We start from the raw sequence: 16,055 nt of genomic DNA, 5'->3' as shown, positions 1-16,055 counted from the left end.
TGCAGGCAATACTTGTACAATACATCACATGGATTATAGCCTTGGTTCATACTTAACATAATCTGACACGGTTGATTATTTAAATTTTTTAGGTGGGTATCTGTGCCTAGTATTGAGGGGCAGGTATATTATGTCCATGTCTCTGTGTTGGTAGACTTTGGTACTGGCTGTAGGAGTGCAGACGGAGCAGTGGGTGCGCTTCGACCCCTTATACCGCCAGGACAGTATGACGCGGGTGGCTGAGGAGGTGCTGGAGGTGCGCTACTCAGACCATCCTCAGCAGGACACGGTGGGCCTGAGGGGAGAGGTTCACTTCCCCAACCTGCACTTCTCAAGCGCGACCCTGGACTTTGGCTGTGTACTGAACCACACCGAGGTTCAGCGCCAGCTCACCATGACCAACTGCAGCCCTCTGTCTGTGTCCTACCACTGGGCCTTCCTGGTCGACCAGCAACAGTACAATATCAGGTAGAGAGCCTTGTCCACCTCAACAACGTCACTGTTAGACTTGTTTAGCCACCATCCCTGGGAAAGAAAACTCAAGATTTAAGCAGAGAATATCCCTGACCTTTGTGTGTGTACTCCTAAACACTTCATTACCTTCCCTATATTGGATGGCTTATTGTTATAAATGGTTGGGGATATTGTTTATTGTGGTTCCACTGTTTATTTGAGATTCTATTGAGGCATAGGAGGGCTCCAGTTTTCATGTAGTTCCAGGAGGGGACAGATGGTGCTGAAGCAGCTGGCATTGCCGAGGAAAGGAACTCCTTATTAAGACTCCATTTAATCAAGCTGTTAATTTCCCCCTCAACTGAAAAGATGCTGAGCATCAGACTGCTCATCAAGCCACTTTCCTTCCTCCTAAGAGGCTGATACGAAGTTCCACTCCTGTAAACTGTGTTTGAAATGTGTAAGCACATATCATACTGTACTGTACTGGAGTGGCCACCTCTGGGATTATGGATTTAAAGTTGTCTGAGATGGGAAAAGCAAGCTGATTGCACCTTTAGTAAAGCCAAATCCAGCCATTCTCTAAGGAAACCAACAGGAAAAAAATTATCTGAGACCCTTCAATAAAAAGTTTGATCTACTGACGGTGCACACATATTGCTATTTTCATCTACATCTCTACCTTGGCAGCCATTCCTTGGATCCATCTTGAGAACACAATGTAAACCAGTCCAAAAGCTTGTCCTTGGAAGTGACTACTCAGCACCACACTCCCTTAATCTCCTCACACCAGTCAAGAAGGGATCCAATCTGTTACACTACAACTATTTGGCTACTATTTCAAGCTATCTATTTTGAGGGAATATGAACCTCAAGCAGCTACACAATATGCAGTTGCCTTCAGTAGATATCAGTTCATTATGCACCGAGATATATAGACTCCATATCAATGATGTTCTGCTTTTTGTGATCACAGCAGGGTTTCTGTAGTGTGTACAGATAACAGATTTTCTGCAAAATAATTTGATTGTAGAAATTGTTATAAGTGAACTAGAAAAGAAAAGATACTACACTCTAAGCACTCAAAGTAGTCAAAAGGTCCATGCTGGCTCTGATGTTATATCTGAGCTGTCAATACAGCTCCAATCTCTGGCAGCGTATTGTTGAGTTTTTATAGTTTTTAATTGTTCTTCAGCTGCTGCCATGTCCTGCCTCAGAAGAATCAATAGTGCTGTCCGTGGGGCTAAAGTGCAGGCCATTGAAGATTTATCACTCAGCCTCCTGCTTTTCATTTCTCCAGACCCACCCCTTAGAAGTGGATGACCCTTCCTATCAATATTCACTTGGTTTACACAATGCACAGGCCAACCTGCTAATTAAATACCTATCAGTAATTCAATCATTGGTGATCCTGCTATTATTATTGCACCATTTTCATCCGCTTAGCTAACTGATTTACGGTGTATATGTTGCTGACGGACAGTTGGCCTTGCTGTCCATTTCTGATTTGGTGCTGATGGATTTCACTTCCTCAGGTTTCCTGAGCAGACCAACGTGAGTGAGGGAAGAGTGACCACACATGAGGAGGAGAGGGATACACGATGGGACCTGTCCAAAAATAGAAACATTGACATCAGAGTGGACTCAAACAGGTCTGATCCTGCCGTTCACCAAGCTCCAGTACTTGCACCCTGTATCTGAATAGAATGAGCAATATAATGTATTTATATCATGCCAACATATAGAGAGATATTTGAGATCAGAGATTCACAGCAGGCTTATTTCATACGATAGTGACTGCATATAGAATCCAATTTTTTAAACTTCACATTAACTGGAAATAATTCCAAATGGTTGAAGAACTGGATTGTCAGCATCTAGCCCAATTATAGCAGAGAATAATCATTTCAGGCGTCTCCCTAGAGGGTCTTCACTTCAGACAATCTTTGAAAAGGCATTGGGCTTCGTGGGCTACATTAACGTGTAATTGAAATGTTATTTGTTCCAGAGACTTCTGAGGTGTCTGGGGATTAGTATGATGGAATGTCAGCACATACACACACTCGTGCACAGACACACACACACACACACAAATGCTTACAAATGAGAGCAATGGGACAAGATAGAAAGCTTAAAATCCTATATTGTATAGTGAGAGAAAATATGGTGCTTCCTCCTGACAGTGGTCCTCTGGAGTATATTCATTTTACCTGTTAAATGATCTTTGCTGGTGGCACGAACTGCCATAGAATTCCCCATACAACACTGCCCCCTGCTGTTACTCCCCAAAACACCTACTCTTACTATAGTCTGCAGGCGCTACCTGCTTTGTCTCTTTCATCACCATGTCTCCTTGTATTTTGTATCTCTGTATGTATCTGTGTGTTTCTCTATGTCACCATTTCACTACATTTCTGTCAATGTGCATGTTTGTCTCTCATTTATTATCTGGCAACATCTGTCCGGTCCCCTTTCTTGCAAAATATGTTTTCAGTCCATTGGAGCAGTTCTATTAAAATGCCAGTAATTAATGAGCATTCTGTAATTAATTAACCTCATGGATGTACCAAGCATGTAGCTACCGAGGAGGGGGGAGGGAGAGAGAGAGACGAGAGAGTGTTGTTGGGGGAAGATCAGGAAGCTTCTGAGAGGACTTACTGTGCTAGTATGAATTCATTCACTGATTTATTTTATTGCTCATTTTAATAGACTAATTAAACTTTATTTTTTACTTCGTTAATGTGTCTGTTACTTGGATCCCTTACTTGATCCAATATTGAATATCCAGTGAGTTGTCTTTATTACAGTTCAATACTGTAGATATAACATAACACATTATATACTTATTCTTCAGGGAAATTGAGGTTCCCAAACTGTTCCTGGATGAGAAGGTGGAGGAAGAGAAGGGCGACCAAGAGAATGAGACTAAGGAGGGGAAGGGCTCTCCCAAAGATCCCCTGTCAGCTCCAGTCACCCTCACTCTCATCACAGAGGGGAGGCAGAGCCAGGGGCGAGGCAGCTACAATCCCAGCAGACAGGAGATCAACAGGACCTCACCAGCACATCGGCCAGCCAGTACTGATCAGAACACAGGCACAGCAAGCCGCACTACAAAGGACCACCCCAGTGTTGGAGTGGAGGAGGTACAGTACACACTATCAGGTGCCCAGCTGATAAGCTTTCCTCTCTGTTTTGGTGGGATGGAGTATTGGCCTTCCATGGTGACATCACCAGGTGGTAAATTAATTAATAGACCAATACGAAAGAGTTCCGAACAATAACAGCTAGTTTTCACTTTTCCCCTCCCCACTTTTCCCCTCCAGACCAGACAGTCCTAGCAGAATTCTTGTTTGAGAAATTGATCTTAGCTAAGAAGCTATTTTCGTTTATTTTTCACCATTTTAGTTGAAATCAATCACAGTAAGGTACTTAATTGTTACTCAGAAATGATTTAATATTGAGATAAAATGGCTGCATTGGACCAACAGAGAACATTGTTGAATTGAATTATAGTATTGAATCAAAGTTTCTCACCTCTTATCAACTATTCCTTTGTGCATCCCCTACCCTCTCACTATTGTTCTATCCATATGTCCTTGCCTTTCTCTATCGGTCTATCATTGTTCTGACCTACTGTATACCTCCTTATATGTCTCCCCTCTCTCCTTGATGCAGGTGTTTGATATCCTACCTATATATGGGGTGCTGCAGCCAGGTGAAAGCCAGCTGGTGTCCTTCTCCTTTTACGGTCATGCTGACATCAGTGGTCAGGTTCTGGCTCTGTGTGAGGTCGAGGAGGGCCCCACATATGAAATCACACTCAAAGGAGAGGCTTCACTAGTCACCTACAGCCTGAACAGAACAGAGATAGACTTTGGCCTTCAGGTATTTGTACTATGGTCACCCTGAGGCTGTGTTAGTTGAGTCCAGTTCACTTGTGAAGGATAGAGGTATCTCTGTTGGCTTTCTTTGCTTGTGTTTTTCATTCGTCCCTGTTTGGGTATGCAATGAATGCATTCAGGCAATTATCATTGATATTCAAACAAGGACTTATTGATTTTTTTATTTTTAAAGGAGTGAATCAGCAGAATCTTCTCCTTGCCGGCTCAGCATACATTGTTTGGATCCATTCCCGCTCTTCTTCTTCTTCTCTTCTTTCTTTTGCAGTTGTTTGACCATGTGGCCGAGGCAGAGATCACCCTGAGGAACACAGGGAAGGTGGGCTTTCAGTTCAGTGCTCTGTTGGGGGAGAAGGATGTGTGTGAGGACCCTCGGCCTGGACATCCCCTGGTCATCCCCAGAATGGTGAGACAGCCCACAGCACAGGGGATCCCTCCCTTTTACAGTCTGCTTTCTCTACCAATCCTTTAGTGTAACTACATACACCCTTTATGTAGTTACTTTCAAGGGATTTTGGCAGAGCCAGATGAACTTGTGGATACCATTTTTATGTATTTTATGTAACCCTTTGTTTGTCTCTCATTACACAAAGGGTTACACCGAGGCGAATGCAGAGCAGAAGCTTTCAGTGTACTATCTCCCTGGGGTCCCTGAGGTCTTCCACAAGACTTTCCAGCTACAGGTGGCTTTCTTTGAGCCAGAGAGCATCACTCTCAGAGGAGAGGGCATCTTCCCCAGGGTGTGCCTGGACCTACCCAGAGAGCTCAGTATGTGCCTTTGGTCATTGTGGAGGTCTATCTCGATACTCTTAAACTGTTTTGTTGCAGTGTGTAACTCGCTATTCTTGTATTGTGTAGATGATGAGAGGTATACTGCAGTGGTGAAGGAGGCCAAGGAGGCTCTGGAGGAGGACAGGAGGGATGTGGGCATCAGCCGGCCTGCTACTGGAAATGGCCTCCTGTCAGACAAGGACTACATCCCTACAGTCAGTACCTACTGTATCACAATCACTCAGCACTTTCACCTTGATTCATGTACAGTGCATTTGGAAAGTATTCAGACCCTTTTACTTTTTCCACATTTTGTTACATTACAGCCTTATTCGAAAATGTATTAAAATGTTTTTTTTTTCATAGATCTCACCATTATGATTGTCTTCATAAGACGAAACAAAGCTAATGTGTTCAGTTTGTATGGCAGACATGATATCTGTGCTGTGTGGACAGATGTGTGTGAAAATTGATTTCTGTCTCTGTGTGCAGTATGATGCCCTGCTGCAGATGGAGGTAGAGAGGCTCTTGGTGAAACAGAATGCCATGGCTGTTGAGAACAGACAAGTGGACAATAGAGACACACCTGCGTCCACTAGCAAGTGGCGCAAGAAGCTTAGCAGGTAGGCTCTCATGCAAATGCACCATCTCTCCTCCATGGCTATGCATACTGTATATGTGACTCATTACTGAAAGTGGGATCTCATTGTGTCTCATGTTTAGATTCCTCCTACCGGAGTACACACTGGATTTTGGCTATGTGATCCATGGTAGTGTTCCTAACCACATAGTCAAAGTGACAAACACTGGACCCATGTCTGTGTCCTTCCGGGCTGACCGCCGCCCACTCACAGGCACGGGTAGGTTCTCCAGTATTCTTTAAAGTAGCTACATATGGAGCTGTGTGGCTGTTTGGGGAATATTATGGATCATTTTTAACAATAGATTCGTTTTTCCCCCCAGGATTTGTTGTAGAGCTGGATAGAGTGAAGAATCTGCCCTATTGTGAGACTGAGACCTTTGAAGTGAAGTTTGACCCACGTGGAGCAAATCTGAATTTAGGGGAGATCAACACTGTCATGCCTATACAGGTACAGTAAGGAAACTGTATCTGTAGTTCTCTACTTCATTATATCCAATTTATTTTCTGAAGCTTCTTGAGTGTATTTGAAGTTTTATTGCTTTTCCACCATATTAAATATTTAGACCCATCTTTTCTAAGGTCAAACAGGCTGAATGTGCCATGGTGTCATTATGCTGTGTGTTGTGATTACCAGGTGGTTGGGGGCCCTGCAGTGCAGGTCCATCTGTGTGCCGTAGTCACCATGCCCTCCCTCACAGTCTCCACGGATACGCTGCAGTTTGACAGCATCCAGTGTGGGCTGTGTCAGGTAACCACCGTCCAGCTGTTCAACCCCGAGCCTGTCCCCTGTGAGTGGAGCATCGCAGAGGAGCAACGGCCCAGGAAGAAGGTACACTACCCAACTTATGCACCAGTATACTGTACTCTATTGCCTCCTGGTATTTTAGATACTTGTGCTTTTTAACCTTTTACTGCAGTGGGCTAAATCAGGGTCACACAGAGTGTTTCTTGGTAGTCTTAAAATCTACTTTGAAGCAAAAGTATACACCTCACACACATGGTTATGGACTTAGAAAAAGAAGACACAAGTACCATGTCAGATACAGAGTTGAAATGTGTTACATTTTGAGTTTGCATCCCAATATTACACTTTATATACATCACAGAAGACTGAAATGTAACAAAACCGTTTAAATAGAAACATCGGATTTTCAGCGTTGTATTTTATTAATATAACATATTCAAAACATTCCACCCATGAGGCCACTAGAGGGCGATTTGGTCATTTGACTGCAGGAAAAGCCAAACAGTAGGCAGCAACACTGTAGAGTAAAAAATAACACGACCTTCAAATAGAGTGTGTTTAACCTAAATTATGTGCTGTTACCGTTAACACAAATAGCTAATTAAGTGCATTTTTGTTCATTATCTCGTGTTTTATGATGGATTAAAGCTTTTAAAACGCGATATTAAGGGCATTAGCTGCAAGGATTTGGCTCATTTGTCTTCTTGTCTTGTGTCTTCAGAGGATAATTATAGACCCCAGGCCCCACACTGAGTCTACTGAGGGGCAGTCAAGCTCCTCTCATTCATATTTTGGGCTTTATCTTTACCAATAAGATGTCCTAGTATTACAGAGCATACCGACATCATGATACATATATTCCTCTTCAGTAATGAAGTTATCCATATAGTTATTCATTTGGGATTCTCTAATTAGTCTAGGGTATAGATATTGTATCTCTGTTATTTATGACCTGTTAATAATTGGTAAAAACTCAAGGAATATGTGTCTATGGCCTGTGTGTAGATTGACAAGCATATCCCTCTCCACCTGAGACGGAAGGCCAGATTGGAACAGTGTCCTCCTCCAGTGGTATTTGAAATGCTACCTTCAACAGGCGTGCTGTATCCTGGAGATAGAGTCAACGTCCAGGTCAAATTCAGCCCAGCCGAGGGGGTAAGGAAAACCAGGGGCCCATAACAGTTCAATATATTTAAGCTGTCATGACTACAAGGAACACTGTTCTCTCATAATGACAGAAACAGTTTGACCCTGTCTCTGTCTCTTGTCTGTTCTGTTAACACTGCATGTCCACATTTGCACAATATTTCCAGAGCTCATCTATCTCATGAATGATGGAGTCAGGTTGAGCTGGGAGACACAGATAAGAGACCAGACTCACAGAGGGTATTATCTCTCTCTGCTGCAGTATGGATCTCCTACATCAGATACACACACACCACACACACCCCAACGACAGGTCTGCTGCCTTAGAGTCTTGATGGTGTCTCGTGGAGATTCGCTGAACTAAACTAAAAGCTTGGTTAAGCCTCTACAGTACATGACTTGTTGGTCGTAAGTAATGTTCTAGAGTCCGGGAGAGACACACCACAGGGAATACTGCGAGAGAGAGACTGTTGGCTGGGCTGCAGATGGTGTCTGGTTGCTTCCCTGGGATGTACTGTAACTGTCATCTTCGCTGTGTTGTTCGCCATAGAGAGCATACAGCCAGAGGCTGGTGGTGTCAGTGGCCCAAAGCACCCAGAGGATGTTGCTGCTGGCCCAGGGGCAGGGAGAGGAGCCCCAGCTGGAGTTCTCCTCCTCTGTGCTGGAGCTGGGACCCACCCTGCCATTCAGTGCTGGAGAGGAGGCTGAAGTGATCGTACGGAACCCCTGCCCCTTTCCCATTGAGTTCTACTCCCTGGAGTTTGACAAGAAATACCTGGAGGAAGATAAGGTGAAATCAATTGACTGCCTCTAATGGTGCACTCTGGAAGACATGGTTCTTTTAACTCATTAAGTTATCTCCTTTGTTCCGTTTCTGTTTTCTTACCTTTCAAGCACTAAGAAAGAATGTTTGGATTTAATCTCTCCCTCTCTCTTAAGATTCTGCGTATGATGAAGGGCTATGATGTCCAGAAAGTCCTGCTGTTGCCCCCACGCGCCCCGGGAGAGTCACTACCTCCTGAGCTAATCGACTATTACAATGAACACAACTGTGAGGAGGAGGATGGTAGGTCTGCTCTGCAGTGGAACCACACTCTCATTCTGCAACCATACTGTTCAATTATCTCTTATCAGGATGGATAAGACATATCTACAAAATGGGAGCCTCTGCAGAGCAGTAGATTCATATTTACTGATGGCTTACTTATTTAGAGGTCATGTATAATCCATAGGGGTGAGCTCTGGGACTTACTGTGTAAAGGGCCTAGTTTGAGCTGCAGTATAAGCTTTGATTTGATCTGGGATCATCTGTAATGGAAGTTCTCACTGACGCAGAGCGTTGTCTGGTTCCCCAGAGTCCAAGGCTGGCTACCCTAAAGATGAGGAGGCATCTGAGGCAGGGGACAAGGGAGAGCAGGAGGAGGAGCTAGCCACCCCACCCTTTCCAGAACGACTCGTGGAGGAGGAGAAAGAGGCAGCTCCCTCCAAGGATGAGACTCCATGTGGAGGTACTGAACAAGACCAAATATATAACATTAACAACACTCAGAACAGTACAGATTACCTTGAAGAAACAGACAGAATAGCTGAACAGCTCTCACACTGCTCACAGTACACAACTTTGCCACAGGATACCACGGACACTATAATAGCTATAGAGATCAAAGACAGCAGGTATCATGTTGCATTCTGTCACAGACCTGATCAAAGACACAGTGGAAAGCAGGACTGCCAGTGTGGGGGACCTGGAGGTCAACCCAGTGTCCAGAGCTATTGCACGCCACATGGGCATTGACCTGTCACCTGAGGGCCAGGCTGCACGAAACCGCCGGGGCATCGCAATCATTGTGCATGGGGCTCCCCTCTCAGGTAAAGAGTGGCACATCCACCAAAAGATTTCAACACTTTCAACACTCAGTTTTCTCTTTCAACCATTTGCATGTATCTCTGTGCAGGTAAAACAGGCACAGCAGTGACTCTGGCCAAATACTATGGTGCAGCGTGTCTGAGCATTGATGCTGTAGTGCTGGAGGCACTGTCCTCAGGGATGACCTCTGCTGGCCTGCGGGCCCGAGAGCTGTGTGCCAAGGCTGCTATAGAGCATGCTCAGAAGAGGGTGGAGGAGGCCGGTGAGTCTCAGCTTAATGGATAGGTATTTTTGGTGTGTCTCACTCTCTCAGCCAATGATAACTGTATCAAACAAATGGCCATTTATGGCATTAAAGCCTAACAGTAAACTATCTGTGGATGAACTAGGCTATATGCTGTGTTTGTAGTTGTCTAGCTGTAGGTGTAATGTCTGTGTGTGTGTGTGTGTGTGTGTGTGTGTGTGTGTGTGTGTGTGTGTGTGTGTGTGTGTGTGTGTGTGTGTGTGTGTGTGTGTGTGTGTGTGTGTGTGTGTGTGTGTGTGTGTGTGTGTGTGTGTGTGTGTGTGTGTGTGTGTGTGTGTGTGTGTGTGTGTGTGTGTGTGTGTGTGTGTGTGTGTGTGTACAGCCCAGGCTGTGGTGGAGGTGATGGGGCCTGCTGGTCAGGGTGCTGGTACTCTGAGTGTGGAGGCTGTAGCCAAACACACAGCTGAGGGCAGTCAAGTCATTGACCCCAAAGCTCCAGCCTCTTCCATCTCTACACGTAACAAGAACAGTGTTGTGGGAGGGAAGAGGATCGACGGATCACAGCCCACCGCCCCGTCAATGGTACTCTGATCATCACGATAGTGTGTATTACTATATCAAAGCTAGGACACAGTTTGTAATGCCTCTTATTAGTGCTTGCTTTCTGTGCAGGGTGGTGGTCCTATCCACCGGCAGCTCAGCATCAGTGTGAGCCAGGTGGGAGAGCTGGGCCTGATGAGCTGCCTGCTACCAGACCAACTGCTGGTGGACATCCTCTCAGAGAGACTGCAGGTGACATACAGTACTGAGAGACACAGAGCCTATATGGGCCTCCCAGTCTTTGGTCTGGGATGGACCCTCAATGAATCTCCTGTGTGATCCTCGAGAGTGTTGATGATGAATGGGATGTATGTGTTGTCCCCTGGCAGCTGAGTGACTGTCACCGGGGTGTTGTGATGGACGGGCTGGAGACGCTGTACAGCCTCTCCCCCAGCAGCACCCTACAGATCATCCTCAAGGCCTTCAACAACAGATCCTTCATCTACATGGTCAATCTCTCCAACAACTACTATGCCTTCAAGGCCAAGGAGAGGGCACAGAGAGAGGCAGAGGGTGAGGACAAGCTAGCCCAAAGGAGCTGGGAGCTGTGCTAAACTAAACAATAGTTTAAGGTAATTACTACAGTGACTGGTAATAACACTCCTTCCTTCACAGAGGTCTTACAGAGGGAGCACGCTGAGAAGGAGAAGCTGCGCTTGCAAGAAATGGATGAGGAGGAGTATGATGCCCTGCCAGAGGAGGAGAAAGAGCGCATCGACCTCAGACACCTTGTGGCACTGAGAGAACGAAAGCGCAGGTATTGGATGAAAAATGCTTATGCACATATTAGGTATAGCAATGTGTCTGACTTAGAGAGAATGGTTTAAACAGACTGGAATGTGAATAATTATGTATGTAATTGTAGAGTTTATGTTAATGTTAATGTATGTAAATGTGATAGGGAACAAGAGCGGGCAGAAAGGGAACAGGAAGAGAGGAGACAACAAGAGGAGCTAGAGAGAGTGAGAGAAGAAGAGGAGATGAAAAAGAAAAACAAGAAAGGCAAGAAGGAGCCTGCCAAGGACGACTCATCAGGGAAGAAGAGTCAGCTTGGAGGAAAACAGGTCAGTGTTTCGTCAGATCAGCCAACTGTGTCACACGGTATTATAGAAGCATTGGAACTGTAAATCTGTATATTCTCTATTATTTTGTGTGAATATTGGCTATAGTTGAAGCGTAATCTGCATTATCTGTGACTACATATTATAATTGTTATTTATTTTTATTATTGGAAATGTGAGGACTTTTTTCTTTTGTTAATGTTTGATTGTTGTTATGTTTTTTGTCTTTATCTTTGAGTTGGGGGAGGGGGGGAAAGAAAATAGTATTTCTGTAATTGTTGATTGTCCTATTTAGAACTAATAAAAATGTCTTTAGAAAAAGCTGCATCACACAGTGCTCATTGCAGTGCATAGGAGAAGTGGTAGCATAATAAATGACATTTCTTAATGTGTTCCTCCCTTATTTCCACTTTACACTGACAGTCTGCAAGTGCCCTACGCTCAGAGACAAAACTGGACCAGCTGGTGAAAGATGGGAGAAAAATGTCCTCCTGTGCTGACGGCAAGGAGTATAAAGACTCTCCCACAGAGGGCACTAGGGAACCAGAGGAGGGATCCAAGAAGAAGAAGCCCAAAGAGGGCAAGGCAGGGGGTCAGGATGAGTCTCCATTACCAAGCGAGGACCCAGAGAGAGAGCTGGTAAGATACCCTCATAAATACCAAGTGAAGCATAAGAACGCACAGCCATTACGTGACAAACATCTTTTGAATATGAACTAGTTCCTCTCCTCCTTTTACGATTGTACCTCATATTGTTTAAACAATAGCTGACACCCAGATGAATAAAACATATTTAATAGCTGTTTAACTGGCCTGTAATTGAAACTCCTCTACTCCTTCTGTTCCCTGTAGTCTAGTGAGGGTGACCGCCTGCTGCTGTCTCGGTTCAGACTCTACGAGCAGAGCCAGCCCCAGCTTCTCCACATCCTACAGTTCTGGGACCGAGCCCAGGGTCAACTCCTCCAGCCCCTGTTCTCTGAAGACAACATCCAGGAGCCAGAGGAAGTAGTCCCTGAGAGACAGGCCCCCTCCGGCAAGAAGACCAAGAAAGAGCGGGAGAAGGAGAAGGTGGAGAAGGAGAAGGAGCGCTTGGAGAAGGAGAAGTTGAAGGCAGATGCCACAGATGTGAAGCTGGTGTCTCCAGCCCCTAGCCAGGCCCTTCTAGCAGTGGAGGGGTCTGAGGGAGGGGACAGGGAGGCTGCACCTGAGACTGTGCCCCACATCCTCCTTTCTGTTACTGGGAGGGACTATCTTAGTGGAATAGAGATCCTGAAGAGCAACAAACTGCCCCCTCTTGAAGAGGTACAGTAGATATTTATTTCCTTATTTATTGCAGTAATACTCTCCCTTAACTTTATATTTTATCCCTATGACGATCTTTGATAAAAAAGCTTTACATGATGTCCACTTACTCTGTCTCTCAGGTGTTGGATGGTTTAGGGCTGGGACCCAAGGGCCCTCCTATCCCCCCCCCCACTATCTTCTCTGTCATCCCCTACCCTAAGAAGAGGCCTGTGCCCAGTGCACAGCAGATCACTAGTTGCTTCACCTTCATGGTGCCCTCAGTTCCAGAGGATCCAACAGGGGAGAAGAAGGATGCAGACATGGAGACTGAAGCTCAAGGCTCAGTCAAGGTATAATTGGTCCCCCATGGAAAATAGCATAACCTCACACATCAAACCACTATTGCCACCATATTCACTCGTTTATTTTTTTACTTCTTGCTCACTTTAAAAAACACCATTGATGATACAGTAATAACACTATGTCTAGAGCCGGGATGGACAACTGGCGGCCCAACTCAGTAGGGATCTCAACTTACTGTTGAGAGTTAGAATAGTAGAATAAATAAGGTGCAATTTCGAAATTTGGTTGTGCATCAGCAGTTGTTCTCTTATGTCAGTCACTTACAGTCACTCAATTTGCCCATGTCAGCTAACATTTTTTAGATTGGTAAGTTAGTCTAGCGGCCAGCTATCTAAACTTATTAATGGTTGAATTACCGCCCGGGGGGCCCCCATTGATTTTGTCAGTTACTCTCACTTAGATATATTAAAAACTGCAAACATTTCTCTCCACCCTATGGCAAAATGTGTAGAATTGCAAGAAATGTGTTATAAAATTGCTAAATCTTCTCTACGCCCCATGGAAAAATGTGTAGAATTGCAAGAAATGTGTTATAAAATTGCTACATCTTCTCTACGCCCCATGGAAAAATGTGTAGAATTGCAGGAAATTAACTCTAAAACTGCTTAAATGTTTTGCTCACAAAATTGCATGTGTGGGTATGGATGTGGGTACACAGACCTGCGAGCCACTGCAGCCTCTCTTGGTTTAATTAATGAAGCTATTCATCATAGTCGAGTCTAACTGAATGGCTCTTACAGGAAGAAGTGGTGACCCCTACCAAAGGACGGGGGAAGAAGGCAGACACAGGCAGAGAGAGTCAGAAAGACAAGAGACGCGCCCCAGCCAAAAAGGGGGCCAGGTCCAATGAGTCTCGCTCCCCTCCTCTCAACGCTGTGACTCCCTTATCTGACACTGAGCAGTGCCAACAGGAGTCCCAACAGGAGCGCAACCAGCGGTAAGATAATCTATACACTACATAAGAATATACACTAATGTGCATAAATGTGACTTAAATGTGTTGTTTTCTATAGGCTCACCACATTCCGCTGGAATGTCCCACCCAATGGAGAGGTGACGCTGAAGATCTGGTTCCACTCCCAATTGCCTGGCAAGTTTGACCAAACACTGAACTTTGAGTTGTTGGGTACAAAGAGACGGTACCAAATGTACTGTAGGGGCATCTGTGCATATCCATCCATCAGCAAAGATGTAAAGTGAGTATTGTTATTTGTTTCTAGAAGACATTTGTGAAATAGAACCAATTTCTATACTTAAAGATGCATTATGCAGAAGTTGCGCCATTTCCTGGTTGCTAAAATTCAAATAGTTAGCCTAATTTCAGTTTATGTGACAAAACAAGCAAGTATAGTATAGAGAATCATTGTACTATCTAAACCGATGTGAAATATATTTTCCATAAACAAAATATATTGTATTTTCAGCTGTTTGAAGCTGGTGTATAAAACCGACAGTAAAAGACTAAAAAACAAAACTTAAGAATGGGGAGCATAGAAATAGCACACATAGAAAAGATCTACCACTTCTTAGACTTGCTTTCAATTAGAATGAGAGATCTATAACACACATGTCTATGTGAATTTGGTCAGGTCACCCAAAAAGTTACATATTGCAGCTTTTCCAATGCAGCTGTTTTTATCTCAATAACAAAAAATGCCAGGGTAACAATTAAGTACCTTACTGTGATAGTTTTTAATTAAAATGGTCAAAAAGAAACAAAAATAGCTTAGCTAAGGACTGTCTGGGAGTGGTCTGAGTGGGGAGGGGAAAATGGAAAACTAGCTGTTATTGGCAGAGAGGTTTGGAACTCTCTTTCTTATTGGTCTATTAGCTAATTTAGTGCCTGGTGATGTCACCAGACTCCAAAACTCCATCCCACCGAAACATGCTGAAATTTCAGGCTGTCTTTTCAAACAGCTCTTACACTAAAAGGGAATTATCATAGTTTTCACAATTTCACAGTATTATTCCAACCTCATAGTGTGGAAATATATATATAAAACACATGAAAATCACATTTTTGACTGCACTGGGCCTTTAACTGAATTTTGTCAGAGCTGTTCTAAGTTTTATTATAGATTTATATGTTTTATTATCACTGTAAATGATGTGTTGAGTGTGTGTAATTTGGTCTCTCCCAGGATGGTGTTTGCCCACAGTAAGAGGGTCCTTCAGTCTGATGAGGTTCTGCAGAAGACCTACATCATCCGCTCTGGCCTCTATGAGTTTGGTCCGCTGCTCTGTGGGAAGACCAGAGATAGGTAAGGGGATTATTTTCCACTACCCTACTCTGTGAGTTTATTCACTGTAACTCCATAGAGGACAACATGTGTGATGCATGCCTGTGTGTTACCTGTCTGTGCCATAGGTATAAAGAGAGGAAGTATCCAGAGAACATGGAAAGGCTGGTGATACACAACAACTCCCCACTGGATGCTGAGATTCACTTCTGCTTCCAGCATGACACCAAGGCTACCACCTACCTATTAGACCCTCCCAACATGACCCTCAAGCCCAACGAGAGACAAGTAGCCAATCAGAACTACTCATAACACAGTTGAATGTAGTCTGAGCTGTCAGAGTTGTGATACAAACATACCAGGAAGGTGTCATTGTCATTAATAATATCAATGAACAGTTTCACATCCATACATTTTTTATGTTATCAGTATACAGCTGTAATAACCACATTTTGTTATGAAACTTTGTATGGTAATCACAGAGTACCACTTATCCATGTTGTGCCCTTGCAGGAGCTGACAGTGTGGGCGTACCCTACGAGCCCAGGGCAGATAGAGGACAGTGTGGTGTGCTGTATTAAAGAGAACCCAGAGCCAGCCATCTTCCGCTTCTCCTGTCGCGGGGTCCGGCCCGAGCTCGAGATCGAACGCAAGCAGCTGCATTTTGATAAGATTCTACTGCACAGGTCAGGGAATTAATTAATGCTGTAGTCCACATTGCACAGAACTACTGTAGTGC

At 44.3% G+C, this 16,055-nt stretch overlaps 1 protein-coding gene across 1 annotated transcript in view; it reads left to right on the top strand.

The window, feature by feature from the left end:
• The window catches only part of hydin (HYDIN axonemal central pair apparatus protein), an 82,134-nt gene that overhangs the window by 46,098 nt on the left and 19,981 nt on the right, over nt 1–16,055 (top strand). The window contains exons 23-52 of the mRNA XM_071343283.1: nt 155–468; nt 1,989–2,105; nt 3,308–3,596; nt 4,129–4,338; nt 4,621–4,758; nt 4,946–5,120; nt 5,211–5,338; nt 5,616–5,746; nt 5,847–5,983; nt 6,087–6,214; nt 6,401–6,595; nt 7,517–7,666; nt 8,208–8,447; nt 8,597–8,723; nt 9,013–9,165; nt 9,356–9,526; nt 9,613–9,786; nt 10,151–10,350; nt 10,441–10,560; nt 10,698–10,881; nt 10,984–11,125; nt 11,270–11,432; nt 11,853–12,068; nt 12,282–12,731; nt 12,854–13,063; nt 13,817–14,013; nt 14,090–14,272; nt 15,218–15,337; nt 15,445–15,604; nt 15,830–16,002. Coding sequence (XP_071199384.1) covers nt 155–468; nt 1,989–2,105; nt 3,308–3,596; nt 4,129–4,338; nt 4,621–4,758; nt 4,946–5,120; nt 5,211–5,338; nt 5,616–5,746; nt 5,847–5,983; nt 6,087–6,214; nt 6,401–6,595; nt 7,517–7,666; nt 8,208–8,447; nt 8,597–8,723; nt 9,013–9,165; nt 9,356–9,526; nt 9,613–9,786; nt 10,151–10,350; nt 10,441–10,560; nt 10,698–10,881; nt 10,984–11,125; nt 11,270–11,432; nt 11,853–12,068; nt 12,282–12,731; nt 12,854–13,063; nt 13,817–14,013; nt 14,090–14,272; nt 15,218–15,337; nt 15,445–15,604; nt 15,830–16,002 — 5,495 coding nt within the window. The remainder of the gene's footprint in view (nt 1–154; nt 469–1,988; nt 2,106–3,307; nt 3,597–4,128; nt 4,339–4,620; nt 4,759–4,945; nt 5,121–5,210; nt 5,339–5,615; nt 5,747–5,846; nt 5,984–6,086; nt 6,215–6,400; nt 6,596–7,516; nt 7,667–8,207; nt 8,448–8,596; nt 8,724–9,012; nt 9,166–9,355; nt 9,527–9,612; nt 9,787–10,150; nt 10,351–10,440; nt 10,561–10,697; nt 10,882–10,983; nt 11,126–11,269; nt 11,433–11,852; nt 12,069–12,281; nt 12,732–12,853; nt 13,064–13,816; nt 14,014–14,089; nt 14,273–15,217; nt 15,338–15,444; nt 15,605–15,829; nt 16,003–16,055) is intronic.

The sequence above is a fragment of the Salvelinus alpinus genome, chromosome 15 (assembly GCF_045679555.1).
Source record: "Salvelinus alpinus chromosome 15, SLU_Salpinus.1, whole genome shotgun sequence".
Lineage (NCBI taxonomy): Eukaryota > Metazoa > Chordata > Actinopteri > Salmoniformes > Salmonidae > Salvelinus > Salvelinus alpinus.
The sequence above is the reverse complement of the archived record's forward strand: the minus strand, read 5'-3'. Positions and strand labels throughout refer to the sequence as shown.